We start from the raw sequence: 20,927 nt of genomic DNA, 5'->3' as shown, positions 1-20,927 counted from the left end.
GTATCATTACAAAGGGGAAGAAAGAATAGTGACCTCTAGGGCAGAAATAACTAATTTTCTGCCCAGTGATTTGTTTGTTTTGCACATATATGTTTGAGCAGATCTCTTACTAGTATTTGAACCATAGTAGATGACACGAGGAGACTGCTGAAACCATGGATAATCTTAAGGACATTTGGAAGCTGATACACATTCTCAAAAATTAAAAAGCTTCTAATAGAAAAAGTTTTTACGTATTTTTGAAATAGGGTACCACTGTACCAAGTGGAGATGTCTAAGCTGTTAATCCAGAAACTGGTGCATGGGTCTGCCACAGCGTGGTGTCAAATACAAATCTTGGGAATGTTAAATGCTAAGATTTTATCCTAAATTTGCTGGGAAGTAAGGATATAGCAATATTGCTTAGGGTTCTTGATGTAGCTAGTCAGTAACTGATATGCATGTTTGGGGGTGTCCAGGGATGCCTCTGCAGGATTGTTAGAGCTGTATCAAAAAGGGTTGTGATGGAATGCAGCTGGCTTTCTTCCCCCATCAGATCCAAGACAACTACAGAACTTTAAGATTGTGTGAGTTTTACTGAAATTTATCAACGGGGGAAAAAAAGAACAAAAGAGACATTTCAGCCCTTGGAGGGGAAATATTTTGATTTCTCCTATTGGCACTTTTAATTTTTTTTTTTTTTTTCATATACTTTTTGGGATGCTGATTACATTTTTTTTCTCCCCTCAAATTATGAGATTAAAATTCTCAATGGAGTTGTCTTTCATGGCTGTTTAAAATTTGTAGATTTTCTGCACTTGAGAAAAAGTAAAAATATGAGTATTTTATGAAAAATAATTCTCAGTCTATTTAGCACCAGTAATTACACACTCCTGATCTTAGTATTCCATAAAACAAGCCTGATTGTAATTTTGGGATTTTACAGTTTCTTGATTCTTGTATGAGCTTCCCCAGGAGTACATCAACCAGTGGCAAGGAAGAGGGATAAAATCACACTGCTTTTCCTGTTTATTCTTCCCAATTTCTATGCCTGCTCTGTTCAGGGCTGCTTCTAGAACTACCAGATGTCAAAATATTAATTGGGGGAAACATTCCTTAGTCATTTATGTCTCTGGTACCTCTGGCAAGCAGAGCAGGAGCGGGACAAGAGAAGAAAACAGGACTTGGAAAGAGATATAAGGAACTGTGCAGCTGCTTTGCAGGTCCCAGGGAAGCTCAAAGTTGAGGGTATGTGCAACTCCCACAGGATGTCTCCAAGCAGGAGTGTCAGTGCTACTTTTCATTGGGTTGGTATTCAGAAAGGCTTTGTGTGCACACCCCATCCCTTTCCTTGGTCTTCCTCCTTGATTTTTATTTACTTGCTAAGTAGGGGATTTGAAGACCTGTCCAGAGGGTGCTATGAGGGGTGGCAGTGACCCAGCTCTGGATCTGGAGCAGACAGCTGCCCTGCTGTCATTGATAAGCGTTCCTGGGGGGGTGGAGATTGAAATATAGGACTTACAGAGCCCTGGCTGGCATTAACCTTGGCAAAGAACATGTGCCCACCCTGGCTCTGGCTTCTGCCTTGGCTGCGGCTTCCCACCTTGGCTTCATCTTCAAAGAGGGACTTGCAGGAGAGAGGGAAGCTCCTCCCTGCCAACACTGGGGTTTTGGGGAGCAGAGGGGATGTCCGTGTCAGGGTGCCCTGGGGAGCAGAGAGGGATCGTGGCTGTTGTGTGAGTTTCCCCATGAGCCACACGTGACTTGTGTTCATGCAGATAGGAAATGCTTTGGGCAGCCTGGGAGTGATTTAGGAGTTGTGCTGTAGAAAGAGGTGTCTTGTCAGAGGTGTGATCTCTGCCCCTGTGTTGCTCTTTCTGCTGTCTTGTGTGCTGAGCGCATTGGAAGGAGATAATTACCATTGTGGCTGTTCCAGGGCAGTCTGTGTCTAAGAGGTAGATGGGCTTTTGGCTTTGCAAAAGGCAGTGGTGAGGCAGTGGGTGAGTGGCATCTGTTCCTCCCCACGTGGCAATTCCTGTGCCTTGCTGCTGCCAGCTGGCATTGGGCTGATGGGCACTGAACTTCTGCAGTCCTTTGCTGTTCGGCCAAAGTGATTGAAGTTGGCAATTTTATCAAGGGACCAGGGGGATTAAGTGTCTGTGAGCCTCATTTCTTAGGAACCCAGGCTGAAAATAAGATGTATAGAGATCAGAGGTTTTGTCAGGTAAGAGTTGGGTCTCTAATTTACTGTGGTTTTAATGCGATAGGGAGGAGGATAAGATATACAGTGACCTGGCAGGGAGACGTGCAAAATAAATTAGTAGCAATAGTAATGGTCTGGTAGTTTGTCCCGAATGTAGATCTTCTTAAAGAAGCCCATCATCTTTAAAGTCAGAGATAAGTTTTTAGAGACAGTAACAAAAGAGCAGGCTGAAATCTTTTGCTGCAAATTCTTTTGGCTAAAATTACTTTCCTCCCCCTGGTAAGAGAATTTTATTCTAGAAGTGCCTGTTTTGGCAGGAGGGAAAAGCTGTTTATCAAAAGAGCTAATAAAAGTCATAAACTTGGAAACATTTCCATTCTGGCTAAACCTAACTAAAACCTAAAACTTTTCAGTGAAGTTATAGAAGCACTGGTTTTTAGAGATATTTGGAGGTCCACAGTTCAACCTCTTACTCAAAGCAGTGTTATCACCAGCTGTAGATCAGGTCAGCCATGACTTTGTCTAGCCAGGTGTTAAAAAACTCCACGGATGGAGGCTTTACAGAAGTTCTGGGTAGTCTGTCCAGGTGTTGAACTGTTATCCTTATTGAGATTTTTCATGATGTCCAGCCAGTCCACTGGTGATCATTTGCTTGTGTCAAATCATCTGCTGCAACCAGAGAGTGTTTGACTGGAGACAGGCCCAGTGGGTTATCTGTGCACCGCAGCTATGAAAAGGATCAGCAGCTTCAGCGTCTGTGAAACAGAGCAGGAAATAGAAACTGCATGCAAGATCTTGTCTTGTATCCTGAAACTCTGTCTAGATTGAGCTCATTCCCACTGCACTCTGCCTCCTGGGGTGAAGGGAAGAACCTGTTGGCAATGTCATGCAGAGGAACTGAACAAAAAAAAGTCCAACTGGCTCAACATATATCTCTGCAAAATCTTTCCATGTCAGTTTAGGCAAATGCTTTTAACAATTCATTCAATTATGTTAAGCACCCATTAAGGAATCCTAAGCCCTCCCTGGGGTCATTTCAGGTCTGTGAGATTGTAATTGTTTGAGACTAACCATGATTTCTTCTTTTGCCTTTAGGTGATTCTAATTCTGACCAAGCTGTATGACTACAACCTGGGAAGCATCACGGAGAGCTCTCTTTGGAGGTATGGAGATAAATTGAGTTAATAATTAGCACCTCACTTACATAGGAAAAGCCTGATACAATTCTTTTATTGAATTTAATTGGATTTCTTTAAAAGTGCTGGAAGGTTTTTAGCTAAACCTTCTCTCACTCCTGTTCTTTCATACTCAAGGACAAAAAGGCTGAAGTCTGATCGTCTTGTTTCAGCTAGATAACGTCTTTCTCAGATATTCTGTCTTTTGATTTCTCATCTTATTCAGATTGAAATCAACCAATTGGTTTACTTTTGGGACAACTGAACAGCCCAAAGTCCTTGTTTATAATGAAGGATCTCATGGCTGGTCTGCCCAAATGATCCTTATGAAAAGCCAGTGTTGCTGAGACTGGGGGAATACCTCTGAGTGAGTATTCAACGTCTGTTGATTAGAGCTGATGGGATTAATGCTACTTAATTGATTTCCACTTGTGTGAACTTGACTGCTGGACCAATTTATAGGGAATGTTTTGATACTTTACGATTTGAAAGCATATCAGGCACTACGTGAACCAAAGGAAAGAACTGGGCCATGAACAATTTCTTAAGGCAGTTATTTGGATTCAATGTGATCAGATGGTGCCTGTTTTTATTTCTCTGAAAAATTAATCCAAGAGGTGTTTCCTCTTTCTCGTGTCCCCAGTACTACTTTCATCAGCTGAAAGGGAGGTTTTCTCATGGTTTCATTTGTGAAATTTTGGTGTGAAATTTTGGAGTTTTGTATGCGTGTCACTGATGAAGATGGGATAGACTGCTGGCTGGATAGAAGAAAACTTTGGGTGTTTAAAACTAAAACCTCTTGTTAGAATTAACTTGTTTTAATAAACTTTTATAGGAAAGTGGTCTTCTTTTCTAATGGAGAATTTTGGGTCAGAAGTAGAACAAATAAACTTTTTGCTAAGTGGGTTTTAATAGAATGACAGAGGGGGGAATTGGCATGAATACATTCTGAACTCAGGCTATTGCTTCACCCACTGCCTTGATAAAATCAAAACCAAACAGACTAAAACCTAAAGAAACACAGAACTTCTAGGGTTTATTCTGAACAGGAACAGGAATGCTCAAAAGTGTTAGTATTTTGAGCTGTTGAATAAATGATTTTTCATCCCGATATGGGGGGATGAAATTAATTTAATACACCTTGCTGCCACAACTTTCTATTCCTTTGTCTTTACTATGGTGTGTGCACGCATAAATGGTCTTTCAGGACTGTGGATTTGTGCGAGATTGTTTAATTTCTCAATGGTTTTGAAAAAGACTATTCATAAATATGAAAAATATTTTCATTTTCTCTGACTACCCTAAGTCATTTCACCATGAGAAATGCTCATCTCTCCTTTGCCAGTCGCTGCAGAAGTTATGGCATTTCAGCATGCGTGGGCACCTCCTTCCCCGTTGCTGACAGTGCTGAAGATCTGCTTATGTGATGCAGGATTGTGTTGAGATACTATTTTCTGACTGAAACGAGGACAGCCACATCAGAATGGAAAGCACACTTCCTGATGAGATGAATGAATGCAGCACAAAATTGTGCTGATGACCTTATGCTCCTTTCCGTTTCTGGTTTCTGTGGAGCATTCCACAATGGCATAAAATTGTAACCTGATTGAGGAGGGAGGGACTGCGTGGATGTCACTGGAGGATGCAGCAGGTAGCTGGGAGCTCAGCAGTGCAGCAGTCCTAGAGTGAGGGCAGGGCACTTTTCCTGACCTCAGTCCCAGTGTCAGAATGTGATTAACAACAGAACAATAGCATGATTGTTTCCTCTGGTCTGGAATTCTATTACCAAAAACTGCCTGATAAAAAGTAGAAATATGAGTACTTTATGAAAAATAATTCTCAGTCTATTTAGCACCAGTAATTACACACTCCTGATCTTAGTATCCCATAAAACAAGCCTGATTGTAATTTTGGGATTTTACAGTTTCTTGATTCTTGTATGAGCTTCCCCAGGAGTACATCAACCAGTGGCAAGGAAGAGGGATAAAATCACACTGCTTTTCCTGTTTATTCTTCCCAATTTCTATGCCTGCTCTGTTCAGGGCTGCTTCTAGAACTACCAGATGTCAAAATATTAATTGGGGGAAACATTCCGTAGTCATTTATGTCTCTCGTACCTCTGGCAAGCAGAGCAGGAGCGGGACAAGAGAAGAAAACAGGACTTGGAAAGAGATATAAGGAACTGTGCAGCTGCTTTGCAGGTCCCAGGGAAGCTCAAAGCTGAGGGTATGTGCAACTCCCACAGGATGTCTCCAAGCAGGCTGGCACCAAGACCATATGAAAATGGTTATCATATCTGACACTTCCTTCTAGTATTATACTAACATTCATTCTTAAGGTTTAAATTACCCTCAGCCTTCAGTGTAAGGTGTATGAGGAGCTGAATAATTTTCTTTTTGTTTCAGTATATACCAGAGGATTAATATTCCATGAGCTGACCTGCTCAATATCTCTTGGGGTGTGTTAAAATTTTTAGTACCTGTGACATCTTAGAACAGGGAATTCCATAAATTATTTGAGGAACCACGTGTCTTACTTTGACCTCCTCAGCTTCACTTGGCACACATCACTTATCAGGACTTGATTGCATTTGTATGGCCAGCCATGCAGAATCCCTGGGCAAGTGCTTTGAACTGGGAAATGCTGGAGAACCAGAATCAACCCACTTGTCTTTGCAGTGCTCCATTATTTGTGGTTGGCCCTTAGGTGCTCATGGCTGCTCTGGAAGCTGCCAGTGAACTTCCTTGGATTTTCCTCCACCCGGTTACCTTGAGTAAGCCTGTGCTGGTTACGGTTACACTGTGCTCTGTCCTGAGTCTGGCTCTGCTGTTAGATCCCCCCTCACCATGCAGCCATGCCTTCAGCTAACTGATAAATATGCCTGTGAAGATCCAGGACATCTTCTCTGTTTTTAAAGTGATGGAAAGTGATAGCAAGGTGAGCATATCTTATTATTCTGTGTACCTGAAAAAGGTTATTAGCTGTTGCTCCTCCTGGCTGCTTAAGTGACATACTAATTTAAACCTCCCTGCTTGTTTTAAAAGGGAGATTTAAATTAAGCTTTATGGTTCATTTATTAAAAAAATAAATGTTGTTAACTTTCTTTGTTTAGGTTTGAGAGAAGGGGTGAAATGTCTTACAATTTATGTCATGCCTCTGGGTTTCATTCTGGGGAATGAAGAAAACATCATCTTGTGTCTGGTTTGTTTTCTGATATCAGGAGGTCTGTTTCTGAAGGACTGGGGGAAAGGTAGTTCTGCAGTTACCCACAACTAAAAGAGGAATCTGTCTTGAATACATGGCAAGGAAATACCACTTCTGCCTATACCCAACTATGCCATTGCCTACAGGATATGAATCCATTCTCTTTATAAACACTTTACTGCCTGCTAGGATTAAATTTCTTTATTTCTCAGCCAGTTCAACCATGGCTAGCTGCAACACTAATGGATGGAGATCATGCTTCTAAAACTACTGATAAATTAAAAGACCACAGGTGACAGACATGAAGGAGTGAAATACAGTGAGAGAAAAGAGACAGGGAGAATCTGTATAATCTTCTAGATTGTTAAGGCTCTGTGTGCACTGAGCTTTGGATGGCAAGAGAGCTGCTGCTTCTCTACATGGTAAATGAAATTTTGCATCGAACTGGGCCTCAGTTTAATTATGCTCTTATCCTCTCTGCAGATGGTTTCCACAGTTTTAGTTGAGAATTTTTTATTTACTTTTTGTTGTTCTTTTAATGGAAGAGAAAGAAAATGGAGGAGGAAAGATTATATGTTACTGAGCAATTAGCTGAGTGTATTGGATTTATTTCTCTTCCTCCTGTAGGTATCAGATCAAAAAGAGGATTAAGCTGTGAGAATTAGGAGAAGATGTTTTTTACCACTGGAGTAAGATAATCTTACATTTCAAATAAATAAAAACGTCAGAGTAGTGCGCACGGTAACCATGAGCTGTAGACAGCTGTGGGAGGACTAATCTTTTCCTGTTTGTGTAAATACGATGTGCATAAGTGACACTTTTCCTCAGGACTCCTCAGGCTGTTAAGCCATGAGTGCTGCCATTCACCTCTTTGCCTTCTTGCTCTGTATTTGGTGAGGAATGAGTCATTTCCTGGAACTTTGTATAAAAATAACAGTAATTAAACTTTCCTTTTCAGCCAGAAATTAGGAAGATGTAGAGTTTGCTCAGTGTGAGAGTATTTTAAATCATAATCTGTTGCTGTGTTAGTCCTGGAAGCTATTGATGATCGTCTTGACACTCCAACATTTTGCCTGAACTCTGAACTCCCCAGTTCAGGAGTAATTATCACTTCCAACCTGCCCTTCACTGCTTCTAGTTTCTGCATTAAGGAAGCTTCAGCACATATGCCATAAAGAAATCTCAAGGACGCTGAAAAATACTTATGTCTCATGTAGATCTAGATTTAATTTTCCATATGTAAAGCAGGGGCTGTTTATAGTTGCTATTTTTTTTTTTTTCATTCTTGGAAAGCTTAAAACAGATCTGTTTCTGGCTCTGTTTCTAGCTTTTACATGGCCTTTTTATTTAACCTTGTACTGCTGTTTTAACCCCTCCATCAGTTTACTTACCCATTCCTTTCACCACCACCACTGCACATCATTCCGCCACTCTGTCCTTTCGAGAAGGGAATTCGGGTTGTAATCCAGAGAAGAGTCAGAGTTGACCCCCACCCCTGTTGATAGAAATACTACAGGTGTTTTGAAGGCTCTCATGTTGATGTTTCTGCATGCAGTTCCCTGGCTCCTTGCCCTCTCTGCTGATCAAAACTATAATCACCCAGAAGTGTCAATGTATTTGTGGAGATTTTCTTCTCTGGACTAGAGAGTTTTTGCAACAGGAGACTTGAAAGTTTGTCTATATTTGCTTACTTCCTTTAAGGGGGATTTCTAGGTTATGTCTGTTATTGCATTCATTGTTCTCCTGGACCTTTTATGCAGATTCTTTACTTCTGTTTTGCAGATTGCTTGTTTTCAACTCACATTTCTCTTCTACCTGCTAAGCCACACTAATAAGGTCATAATGTGTGGCTTAGTGACACAGTGTGCTCTGCAACAGCAGATTAGGGTATTTTAGCTGAAGTAGATAGGAAAAGCAAATCCATATGAGAGGAACTGAAATCATGAGGGGAAGGAAAGTCTCATTAAGCACATTTTAGACAGCTGTTTTGTGGGGAAAAGGAACTTTGAAAAGACTATTTGAAAGGCTTTTATCTATAAATACAGTGTCCCAGTTGCTCAGCATAAGTCACTTTCCTTAAATGACTATCAGAGTTTGATAAATGCTACTACATGGGCCTTTAGTGAAATTGTAACAATGACATTTCCTTGTGTCTTTGGTTTTAATCCTTTTTTTCATTTTCTCCCCTGGAAACGTAGGAACCTCTGCCTGGTCTGTGTGTAGATGCTGGAGGGTGTCTGGGCTAGGGAAGAATGGGTTTGCACACTCAGCTCTCCATGTAGGAAGCAGTATCATTTATGGTTTGATCTCAGTGGGAGATCTGCTTGCACTGCAAGTGGGCTTAGAACATGGATTTTTATGCCCTGTGTGTGGAGCTCAGTGCTTTTCCCTGTGTGGGAACACTCTGTTCAGCCATCAGGACCCCTAGGGACCTAACAATTTCTGTAGTGATCAATTTTTGTACCTAAGAGGGCTCATTTTACCCTGGTGACTAACACTAGTAAAAACTTGTAGCACAGTCAACTCTTCTACTTGGCCGCCAAAGTTTCTTTGGATGTTCTTTTTGTTACCAAAACCAGCTCCAATAAAGATGAAGGATGGGGAGGGGCAAATACCAACCAATCAAAAGTAAGTGTACCCAAACCCCCCTCAAAATGACCTACCTAGGAAACAATCCACAGCAGAGGCTCAGTTTAGCTAAGTTTTATTGAATTTTACCAGTTTTGCATTCCCTAAAGAATAAAAGCTAGTAAAATCATTGCATTTTGTGGCACATCATGTGTGTTTGTCTAATCAATTTCACGTAAGTTCTGCCTTTACTTAGCTTGAAGAGTCATACCCTGATATTATGAAGGATCAGATTTGGTTGAGGATTTAGTGATGTGCTTCTCACTCCCTGGTCTGTGAGGATAAAATATTCAGCACTAATGATGATGTAAATTTATTAAGCCTATTAAAAATGTGTTCTCTGTTGCAGCCAGTCATGAAATGTAGGAGTGTTATCAAGTAAATCAGAAAGAATCCAAATCCATTTTCTGCATGAAAGAAACATGTAAATCAAGATAATGAATATTAATGCTGACATATATTAGCAATATACTGTAAATAAATGCACCACGTTCATGCCACTTTGAAGGCATACAGTGTTTCAATGTACTTTGTCATTCTTCCTCTGCAAATTAGATGATGAACTTCCATATCTGTTTCCTAGGCTGTACCTGTTTGCTCGAATGATGCTGGCAAAGCGTAACAGAAATATCTGTGGTTCTGGTCCACAGGGTTAGTCTGTCTGCTGTGGCTGTGTAATAACTGCAGACAGGCTAGACTGGAGCTGGTGTCTAGGGGGAAAGACAAACCACACAGTACTTACCAGTTCATAAACAGAAGGTAAAACACCCTTTTGTGTTCGTTGTCTCCGTTCCTGTCATATCTATGCAGAGCTGGGTGAAATTGTACTCATCTCTTCAGAGGGATTTATCCACTACTAATCACCAGAGGGAAAGAGTATATTTGGGGCTGAGCTTGGGTTAACGGGGAGATGTTTCAGTTGAAAGCATTATGCAAGCTTGAGATCTGAACGCTAAGGTTTTCAGATCCAGGTCCCAAATATTTTTTGCATCTGCACCTCAGGAACTATCCAGGCAAACAGTCAAAGCTTATTGTTACTGCATAAAGAGCCAGGCATATATCATCAGGTCTTTCTTGGAGGACCTAGTGAAGCACCTGTAAAAGATGTGCTTTAAAAATGTATATTTAAATATGTATCAATAGTATGTTTGTTGTGCAGCATAAACTGACTGCCATTTACACTGAAATATAGTGGCTTGCTTGGAACTATGCATTTTTATTTTTTTTTTTCTGATTTCTCTAACCTACCAAATAATAATTGGTCAAAATGGAAAAGGACAAATAAAGCTCACAATTAATGAACTCATGGCTTCAATAATGATGGCAAAGCTGGCTTTTGAATGTGATCCTGCCAGTGATTCCTGTGCCAGTGCCTGCTGTGGTTGTGGAGTGGGATGTGCCTGTAAGTAGGACATCAAGGCATGAGCTGTTCAGTAGGAAGGCACAGAGTCCTTTATGAGGCTGAAGCTACTGGGTGAGACTCAGATCTGTGTGTGGACAGAACTGTTGGTGAATATTGTGCAGGTCACTGGACCAGCTAGGGCAAGGAAGGGTCATTTTGCCCTTGTCATTAGGGTGTACCATTGAGGGCCTCGGTGTACTCAGTGCTGTGAAAGTTTGTGTTTGTGTGACAGGGACAGCCTGAGGGAGACTTGATTCCTGGTGAGCAAGGAATTAATTTGCAGCTCGAGTTCTCCTTATGTAGGAGGAGGCATGGGGGAATTCAGGAACTCTTCTTTCCTGGCTGGCAGCTTCCCTCTGCTGTTATGCCAAGTCACTTCGCTGGTGAGATGCATTAAGTGGCAGAGGAAGATGTATCCTCCTGATTATGAACACCACTTGTAATGTGCGCTAAACTGATACTGTGCTCTGCCAGTTGGAGGTAAAAAGCCATCCTTTCCTTTCACCCATTATTTCCCCCATCCCCCAAATGAGTTTCTTCTGCACCAAGTTGTGTGAATTTCCCTAGCAAGCATTGCAGTGTGTGCTGTGTAGTTGGGTGTGAAGATAAAGTCTCTTTTCAATGATCCTGCAATCTAGATAAGTGGGAGTATATGGGAGAGATGCTGAGTTGAAAAGAAATAGAAATTCAGAAACATCACATGTATTGTACATTAAATGACTTCATAAGGAGATAGACTGATATCTGATCTTTTCCAAGGCAAATTTCCTGCAGAAAGAGTGTTGTTTGTTCTACTAATGTACTTTTTACTGCTGTATTTTATGGCTACATACATATCTGTGTAGGTGTTCCCATTAATTTTCTTCTGGTTTTCCTTCAAGCCTGAGCTGCTGGAGTTGGGTGGTTGCTCAGAACCTCAGCTTTTCCATGGTAAGAGAAGCCCCCACTTCCTGGTTTTCACCTGGTGAAGAGAGAATTGAATTGCTTCAATTGCTGTACAGATTGGAAAGCCAAACACAGATTCTTCACACTTGGTTCTTGAGAGCCTTTTTCTTAACTGCTTGAAGTATCTTAGAAGTGAAGACAAATCAGGATAGGATGGAAGTGGGGTAAAAATGCAGTGGGTTCCTCAATGAACTGAGCATGTAGGTGCCTCTTTGTCCTACCAAAGGCTAAGGCTCTGCTCTGGTCTGGCCAAGCAGAACCTTGAGACTGGCTTTCCCAAAAACCAGCTGAATGCTGGCCATTGGCTTATGTGATTACACTGTCCAGCGTTAAAAAACAAAAACAAACAAACCACAAAAAAACCAAACACGCCCCCCCAAAAAAAACCAAAAACGCACACACACAAATAAATGAAACCACAAAAACAAAACAAATGCAAACAGTTCTTTTACTGAACTTCTGTTAGTGTTTACTTTTGATAAAATTAGAGGATTTTTTCTCTTCCAGAGTTGTAGTGCTACAAAGGTGCTCTCTCTTCTATGGTATAACAGGAACAAAGGAGACACCCCCTTAGAGTTAATGGGAAACTGTGAATTTCCCACACATTAGGGAAAAACAGACCTGGGTGGAAAAGACACAGAGACTAAAGAGATGGCAGGTTCCTTGTCACTTATTAATACCTGCCAGTCTTCCCCAGCATGTCCTGACTGCCTGTCTTGAGCTGCTGAGAGGTTTTTGTTAAGCTGCTGGCTTTATAATCTGCACAGCCCTCAGCTGCCAGTCTGATGGGCCCTGTCACCTCTGAGGAAAAAGGGATACAGTCAAAATCAGGCCAGCATTGTCTTTTTATATTTGAATAGCCTGAGAAGGAAATAGGAGGCCAGAAAAACTGTCTGTTTAATTAGCCTTCTGCAATACAGCAAGATAAAAGGGATTTTTAGGCAGCTCTAAGCTTCCATTCTGTTTTACCAACAAGGCACTGTTTTCTTACTGATAGTTTGAGTGTTTACATTGTCAGCTCCAAAAGATCAATTTAGGAAGCTGGAAAACACACATTTTTAGTCTCCTTTATTTCTCCAGTGTTTAGAGCTGTGGAATGACAAGGGCAGCTCTGAGTCCTGGCCTTCCTGCTACGTCCAGCTTTAGGCAAGCTTCTTCACCGCTGCATGTGTGCGTAATGGGTTACGTCACCTGCCCATCTGCAGTACAGGAGCTGAGGGGTTTGGGTCAAGCTGGTTAGTAAAATCCAGTCTTGGAAGAGTGTGAGTGGAGAAATCTACATAAACCTACAGTCTCTATCTATGGCTGAAGCCTAGCAGATATTTGATCTGGGCTTTACTGAGCCAAATGTCTGATATATTTTCTTCCACTTCCCAGCAGAACCATGAGAAACTCTTGTATGCCTTTGCAGGCAGAGTGGATTCTCATCTTTGGGTCTATGTCTGATGTTGTAAGTTTGGATTTTGCCTGAACAGAGGTTAATCCCTGCAAAAGAACAAGAAATGAGAACCAAATCCATTAGTTTTAAACTCCTTCCAAGGAGTTTAAACACCACAGAAGATTTTTTTATGACTACGGAGTGTGTGCCATTGCTGGGAAAAACACTAGAGGTAACAGCAACATGAAAATTTTATTTTCTTTACGAAGAGATGAAAAAAGCTTTTTTTCCTGTGTTTGTAACTTTTCAGCTCCTCTGTTCTTGTGTTTTCTGTGAGGTGAGGGAGGCAGAACTAAAGCCTTTCTCTTCCTCCTTACTCCATAGTAGGGCTGCCTAAATGAAAGCAATGCCATTCTGTGGAGTAGGTTAGAATGTCAAGTTTTTGCACAATTCTTCCTCAAAATGAGTTTCCCTTGCTAGGGTTTTCAAGAGGGAGTCTGATATTTTTTCCTGCAGCAGTGCCCAATAAGTGACAGCTATTACCAATGTTAAACTTCCAATAAGAAACCTACTACCTTTGAGATAACTTTTTTTTTTTTCTGCTGCTGCAGCAATCAGCTTATGCCCCAAAACATGAGCTTTGTGATGACTTGCCATATGACATTATTATCTAGTTAAAAATTTATCTCAATTATAGACTGTTGGCCCTTTCCAGTGAGCGCATCTGTGGCTTGCAGGGACTCTGACCTCCTTTGGCTGTGAGCAGTGAGCACTGACTACAGGCATTGTGGAAATATAATTTCTCTTCGCTTCCCTGCCAATGCTCGAGTGACGATGTGCTCTCTTGTTATGAGGCAGCATAAAATTTAGAGGCTAGTCACGGTGAAGGTAGTAAGAAAGAAACTCAGAGACCTCAGTAAATTTTCCTTCTAAGTGTTCGCTTTTCAAAGGTAAATGGTCTTATTCTTTGTAATCTCTCCCTGTGTGTTAACAGCTTTCACAATGCTAACTCTTTTGTAAGAAAAGCACATTACAATCCCAGTTGACTTTATCTCTGCTAAAGGAGCCGAAGAAGGAAGAAGCCAATACGCTTCTTTTTAATTTTTTCTTTACAGTCCACCAGCTACTCAGCACACATGTATTGTAAATTCAAGATGTGGACGTTACTCAAAGAAGCAACTGTGATGTCACAAATGTTTTAATAGCCTATGATTTATTTCCCTAAGTGCTTTATTAAGATGATGCGTAACAGCATTTGGGAGCCAAATGCTGCCTTAAGAGAGACTTGGAGGAGTTCTTTTCAATCTCCTGACTTTTCTTCCTCAACACAGTAATTTGTTTGATTGGAGCAAAAGGGCCCTGGATTCAGAACAGGGATTCTACTTCTTATTTAGTGTTTCTTTGTGCGTTAATCAGCCCAGTTTGTGATCTGAGTGAGCAGGAGCATGAATGAACTTACTGTGATATGAGAGACCCGCAGGATTCAGAGAACGGGATACTGGCTGGGGTTTGGAGGTTTGTGTTCTGTCGCTGTATGGGTTTATGGCAGTTTGATAGTGAAATACTTGGTTAGGCATAATCAAGAATCAGCAAATTCATGAGAACCAGAAATCATGTGCAAGGAATCCTCTCCTGGCAAGGTATTTCTAATGACATTCAGGAAGGTTAGCTGTAGGTGCAGTGATATAGGACCTCTTTGCCATTAGTCTGGAGATAAATCTGGTATAATTTCCAAGTTTTCAGACAGGCGAGGTAGTGAATCAAAATGAGACCTGAGGTAGTCACAGTGGGCAAATGGATGGCTTAGTAAGCTGAGAGCACTTGAAAAAAATGTATTTTAGTTCAACAAAGAATAATAGTAAGGCAAGAGCTGAAGGTTGAACTTACAGGACTATGTAATATCTACTTACAGCATGGAGAATGACAGGACAGTGTGCAATAGGCAAGAACTGGACTTTATGTCCCATTGTGAAAAGACCAAAATGCATTGATCTGATCAATGACTCTGTAAGCTAAGGAGCCAGGAGCTGAATTTTTGAAGAAATTAGAACTTTGAAATGTTCAAGATACTGACTTGGCATGCAAAGATTTTTAAGACAGCATACAAATTTCAATAAAACTCTTCCCAAGATGGAATTTCTGGGCAAAAATTAAAGTGACTAACTGAAATGTCAATCTGAATTAAAGAACAAACATAAAATTAAACAGACCAGAAACATTCTTCTAAGGTCATGGATATAGCAAATGCATAACATGGCAAATGAACCAAGTTTGTTGTCTATTAGAATAGTGACTTGGGAGGTATAATGAAGGGAAGAAGATATGAATGCTGGAATAAGGTGGCCAAATGATTAGACAGGATAGGTAAAGGATGACAGATACTAATGAGAGCTGGGGGAAGAAATATGATTTTTGGAGCAAAGAAGATTAGATGTGGTTAAGGTGAGAAGGGTCGCATGAGGACTCAGCCCATCTGCTTGTAGAAGATGGTATTAATTCACTGACCTGAGTCAAACAGCACCACTTTCCACAAGCTCCAGAAATTACTTCTGGCCAGTGATATAAAAGCAGCATCACCCTTCTTGTTAGCTTTTTCTCCTAACTATTGATATTACTTTGATGGCTACTATTACCACTTAGCTTTTTAGCATCGTTAAAATGCAAAAAACCCACAAAAGGTGGGTGGAAATACAGTTAGTGTAGCTTTAAGATGTATTCAATCTATGTCCCATTAGAAAATAATGGTCAGTATTGTAATAAGTATAAAATCATTCTTCAGGCCCGCTATTAGCGCAATTATAAAAACACCAGGCTTGGCTGTTGGCTTCTCCTACATTCAGTTGCTATTTTTTTGTTTCAGAAGAAACATGCTGAGTCAATTGGTTTAGAAAGAAGATGTAATAAAGCTCTCAGAGTAAACAGGGCTTGTTAATTTGCAGAATTTCTGTTTGAAATTGCATGGACAAAACATGTATAGAGATATAGTAACCTCATTTATATTTGTGGATTATCTCTAATGCACAGTAACTCCTGAAATGCTGATCAGTACTCTACAAAAAAGGGGAAAAAATGTGGTTTTCAGTTTGGTTTTGAAGAAAATTAAAGATCTAGAGTTATTATGCAGAGGAGCTGCATATTGCAATTTACCCTCAAACCAAATCCATAATCCAAGTGTGTCTCATTTAACTGAGGGAATGTGTGAGGTTATTTACTCCTGTTATAATAACTATCTCTCTAGACTTTTTTATTATAAATAATTCCATCAAGTCATTAAGAACTGATCAGTGAACAAGGAAGATCTGCTGCAGTTGTACCAAGGGTTGTTTTGGATTCAACCAAAGATCACTGGATCCAGTGAACCTACAGCAGATAAGGATTCCAAGGTTATAAGAACAAGGCCAAGCCATATGTGTTACTTTTTTGATGTATGCTTTCAGCTAATACTGACTTTTGCCTCCATCACTTTTTAAAACAGCAGAAGTGTTTAGTGGAAGTATTCAGTAGCGCTTGGAGGGTGTGTCTGTGAGGTTTATTTGTTGTTCTCAGAATGTATCCATCATTTGAACCAGTGCAATCTTCTAGTATCCGGGAGGATGGGCAACTGAAAAGCGCCAGGTGGTTGTTAGCCTCTGGCAGAGGCCTGAATTAGTGCTTGAGAAGGAAGAGGTTTTTCTGTGCCTTTTAGCTATCCAGTTTCTTTTTCCCACACCTCTTTATATTTCTGAAATCTTACTGTGTGATGGAGGCAAACTCATCCATCTCTTTTTATCTTCTAAATGAGCTGGCCACTCAGCATGTTGGAGAGTGAAAGTGAAAAAGCATTAAATGACAGAAAATTTCACTTGTATGTAGCCTTTAGGGCAAGGAGCTTCATATAGCAGCTGGAGAACAGAGTGTTCTTGAGTTTTATTGATTGCTCTTTAAGCATTGCTTTATCCTTTTAATGAATAAAGTAAAAAGGGAAACTTCAGAAGCTCCATTCAGTAGTGAAGAAAAATTCTGGCCGCTCAGTAAACCCATCCTATACCTGTGGAAGTCTTGGTCAGAAAGGAAAAAGCAGAGGAAATAAAAATGCAAGTAAACTGTGTCTTTGTTCTGAGAATGAAATCTGAAAGGCAGCATTCGTTTCTGTAAGGTCTGGAAGTTCACCATCTGATGGGACGAGTCAGCCTCTACTGGCTGCGAAATAGCTCTTCACTGCTGGAAAGCTGGGGAAAAGGAGAATCGTGGTTATTGCCAGCATTGTTCTCAGTGGCTGCAGGTAATGCCTCACCTGGGATCCTACCAGCACTCACCCTGTCCATCTGCCCTTATGCAGAAATTCCCCCTCTCCCTTAAAGATTGACCATTGACCACCTGTGTCAGTAACTTTGGGACTCTGTTTTTAATAGTGAGCTTTTTCTTAGTTTGGAAAACCCAAAGAGGCCACACCTCAGTTTCGCACATCAAGAAAGTACACGAATTGCATGGTCTAAATCTGGCTGCATAATTCCATTCATTTTGGCACCCAATTTACTTCTCATCGGAGCTGATGTCTTCCAGCTGCACCTAATGAGCTCTAATTCCTCCAGGAAGGAGTAGAGGATGCTGAATGAATCAGCAACATCTCAGATGCCTCTGAGCCTTAATTTACATGTGTATTTGGCCTACACTTGACAGTGATCATGTACATGGCTTAAATATCCCACTGGGTATTGTCATCCTGTCCTCCCACATAGGTTTGTCCCTTCCTTTCCTTTCTAAAATGTTATCTGGCCTCCTGCTTCTGATGTTTTCTTTGTTAGCTTCAAGAAGCTTTAAGCCTTGCTCTGAAAGCTAAATAATATATTTAAATTTTCTTCTGGAACATCACATGGCAGTCCAGAACTTTCCTAAATGCAGATGTCATAAACATTTGTCTTCTCAATCACTAAACCTCTAGCAGGCTTTTATGTAATTATATAGGGTAATTACACAGACTCTCCTGTAAACTAGCATTAACTCTGTGGAAAGGCTTGTGCAGATTTCAGTAAGCTTTGGGTCAGGCTCATTACCTATCCAAAAAGACAGATTTTTTCATTGTCTGATTTGTTTTGTCTTTTCCGTACCATCTGTAAGAACACAAAGTTCTTTTGAATCAGTATTTGTAAAATAGCTCCTTTCTGTTTCTTTGGGCACCAACCAGTAATGTACCACCCTTGAACACACTCCTTGCACTGTGACTGTTCCAGTATCCTGAGAATTCTGTGATTTGGGTGGATACAGCATATAGGTGAGCCCAGTACACCAGGGAAGGAAGTACTCTCAGGTTGCTGCCCTAATTCTTGGATGAGTTTACACGTTCTGGTGCTGGCATCCTATTCCTGGGAGAGATTTGCAGTGTGAATAGGTGCTAAAGTTAATAAGAGACATTAGTGGGCTCCATGAAGAATCAAACTCAGTTGCCTCAACAGTATGAATAGGGTTATCATCCATGGAATCAGAGGTGTTAAGGCAGAGCTAAATTTCAAGGAAGAATTTGTCTGAGGATCAAATAGGTGGGGGTGGATAAGTTTGCTCAGTGGCCAGTGAAGGCTGTTGTCCTTGTTATGTGTTATTGGGGTCACTGTGCCCTCTCTGAGAGACAAAACAGGAAAAAAAAAAATAATTGTCAGGCGTCCCACAGTAGCTGTTATACTTTCCTGACCAAGCTTAGCTCCTGTTTCTCTGCAGCAGGGTGCCACAGCCTCTCCTCCTCTGTGGCTCTGTGGAGTGGGTGCAGGTGGTTGCCCTGTTTATTTAGGCACCAGCTGTGCCCAGCGTGTGCCTCTGACAGTGCTGTACAGCTGTGGCAGGGACCTATGGCAGACAAATCTCATCTGCTCAGATCATGAGCTGGCAGTAGTCCTGCAAGAAGGCCCAAGCTTGCTGCTCCTGATTTACAGAGCTCAAAGGACAGTCTGTTCAGAACCTCAGCTATATCTGAAATATCTTTCTGTAATGGCTAAATGCCAAAGGGGAGGGGGAAAAAAAAAAAAAAAACCCAAAAAAACACAAACAACTGCCAAGAGGCCTAGATTCTTTGAAGGAACAGGGCTGGCAGCATAACTCTTCTACTGACAGAGTCCTGCAAGGATGAGGTAGTTGCACTCAAGGAGCTGAACTTGCCAGTCTCTAAATCGGACAGGACTTGTCAGCACTATCAGCTGAGCTAATGCCCGGTGGTACAGTAAGGAAGATCTACTGTTACTGTTGCCTTTCTGTCAGAGTTATAGAGTAGACAAGTAATAATGTCTTCATTCAGTGTAAAAAGACCATTCCATTAATTGAAATAATAGACTAGGACTGGGTTTGTCTGGAGGTACAGAACAGAGATCTAGACTGAGTCCCCAGGCAGGGGTAGATGTGATTTACTTACTGTGTGTGTTCCAGTGCCGTCATTTGCTGCTCTCTGGGCTGACTGGATGGGATTAATTTATGATGCTTTCTTACCACTGCTTCCCCTAAAGTAAGACTACTGCTCCACTGCCCACCAGCACTGCAGATCAGGTGATCTATCAATTGCCACACAAATCACTTCTTGTGTGTTTTACCTGTCTTCACTCCTGATTTCCTAAAACAAACTTTACTTTTAGCTGCTGCTTCTTCTCCTGCATCTTTTTTTGCTCTGTCAGCCAAAGACTTCTATTCCAGCAGGTCCCAAAGGTGTGCTTTCTTAATTCCCTGGCAAATTTTGAAATGATTCCCCAGCTGGTACCAATTGCAGGGTTGAATGTAGGTGTGCTGATTAGCTGCTGTGACAACTCTGTCTAATTAGCTGAGTTGGTTCCTCCTTCTCTGGGTACCCAAAGGAGATGTTTGGTTCAAGGTCTTATTAAGGTGAGCTAGGAGTTAATCATTATGCACAAGTCCAGGAGTTGAAGACTGATCAGCCTCTCTGATCTAGCTCAAGAGCCTTTATTAATGGAGGCAGTAGAAGCCTCACGTTTCAGGAGTGACCGTACAATCACTAGAGGTGTCCACTTGTCCCTCTCTGTTTCCCTGTAGAATAAGATTCCTTTACCTGCTCACCTTTGCACAGCCCTCAGAAAATATATTTGAGCTCAGTCAGTTCATGCTCAGATAAAAAAAGCGACAACAGGCATTTTACCTTGGCTGCCCATTTTTTTCTCTGCTAGTTGAGCCACTATTTGGGAATAGTAGCTTCAGTTAAATATCTCCTTCCTTGGGAATAGGAGCTTAATAAAGAACTGGGACCCAATCCACAGAAATTTCCTAAAGAACTGTAAATGTCTGGAATGTGAAAGCGGGACTGTAGTTGTTTCATAGTGCCAAGATTAGCCTTATTTCCTTCCTGACCAATAAGAGCTCCCAGCATTGGTGGTTACATCTGTTCTGCAGGATTTGGTTATGTGCCCAAGTCTGGGCCTAAATAAAGTTGGTGTTCTTCCACGCTTTTCAACAGGGCTGAAGAAATTTGATAACATATGCTCTTTTCTTTTGGTATCTGTACACCACTGGGATGAAAATTGTGTCTGGCATATGCAAAGGTAGAAGAGTTCAGGGTGATTTTCTTCTTCCGGTAATGAGGGGTTCAGTGTCTGGTGTTACCACAAGGAATTTTGGAGTGTGCAGTTTCTCTCCTACCCTCAGGTTCCCTCTTCTACTGTCCTGCATCAGTGACCAAGCAATCAAGCCAGTCCTGGAACACCAGCACCTTCTTTTTTGGCTACCTGTTTACATTGTTAGGGATTGTTTGTCCCATTTGGATCCTTACTGATGGATTTTCTGGGTGGTTTGAAGTAGTTTGGATTGTAACACATTCCTTCCGCAGCACAATTTCTGCTTCTCCTGCAGGTTAAAGCCCTTCCTCTACTTCATTCTGTCAACATCCCTTAATGGTCCCTAAGGGCCATTTAAGAGGCAACTTTTCCTGAGCCGTATTTTCTTGTTTCCTCCATTCTCTTCAGGAGCAGCTTCTCCCATCTGACTCATCTTTTACACCATTTTGAAATGTCCTTTACAAAAACTGTTAGCAGCTCAGGAATCCAGTAA

The 20,927-nt window shown here is 41.2% G+C and overlaps 1 protein-coding gene across 5 annotated transcripts in view; it reads left to right on the top strand.

Annotated features, from left to right (window-relative positions):
- Window positions 1–20,927, top strand: part of LOC120755975 (VPS10 domain-containing receptor SorCS1-like) — a 268,145-nt gene that overhangs the window by 85,987 nt on the left and 161,231 nt on the right. For all 5 annotated transcript variants that reach the window (XM_040071624.2, XM_040071621.2, XM_040071619.2 and 2 more), the window contains exon 2: window positions 3,278–3,345. In XM_040071624.2, the coding sequence (XP_039927558.1) occupies window positions 3,278–3,345 (68 nt within the window). The remainder of the gene's footprint in view (window positions 1–3,277; window positions 3,346–20,927) is intronic.

Source organism: Hirundo rustica, chromosome 8, assembly GCF_015227805.2.
Source record: "Hirundo rustica isolate bHirRus1 chromosome 8, bHirRus1.pri.v3, whole genome shotgun sequence".
Lineage (NCBI taxonomy): Eukaryota > Metazoa > Chordata > Aves > Passeriformes > Hirundinidae > Hirundo > Hirundo rustica.
The sequence above is the reverse complement of the archived record's forward strand: the minus strand, read 5'-3'. Positions and strand labels throughout refer to the sequence as shown.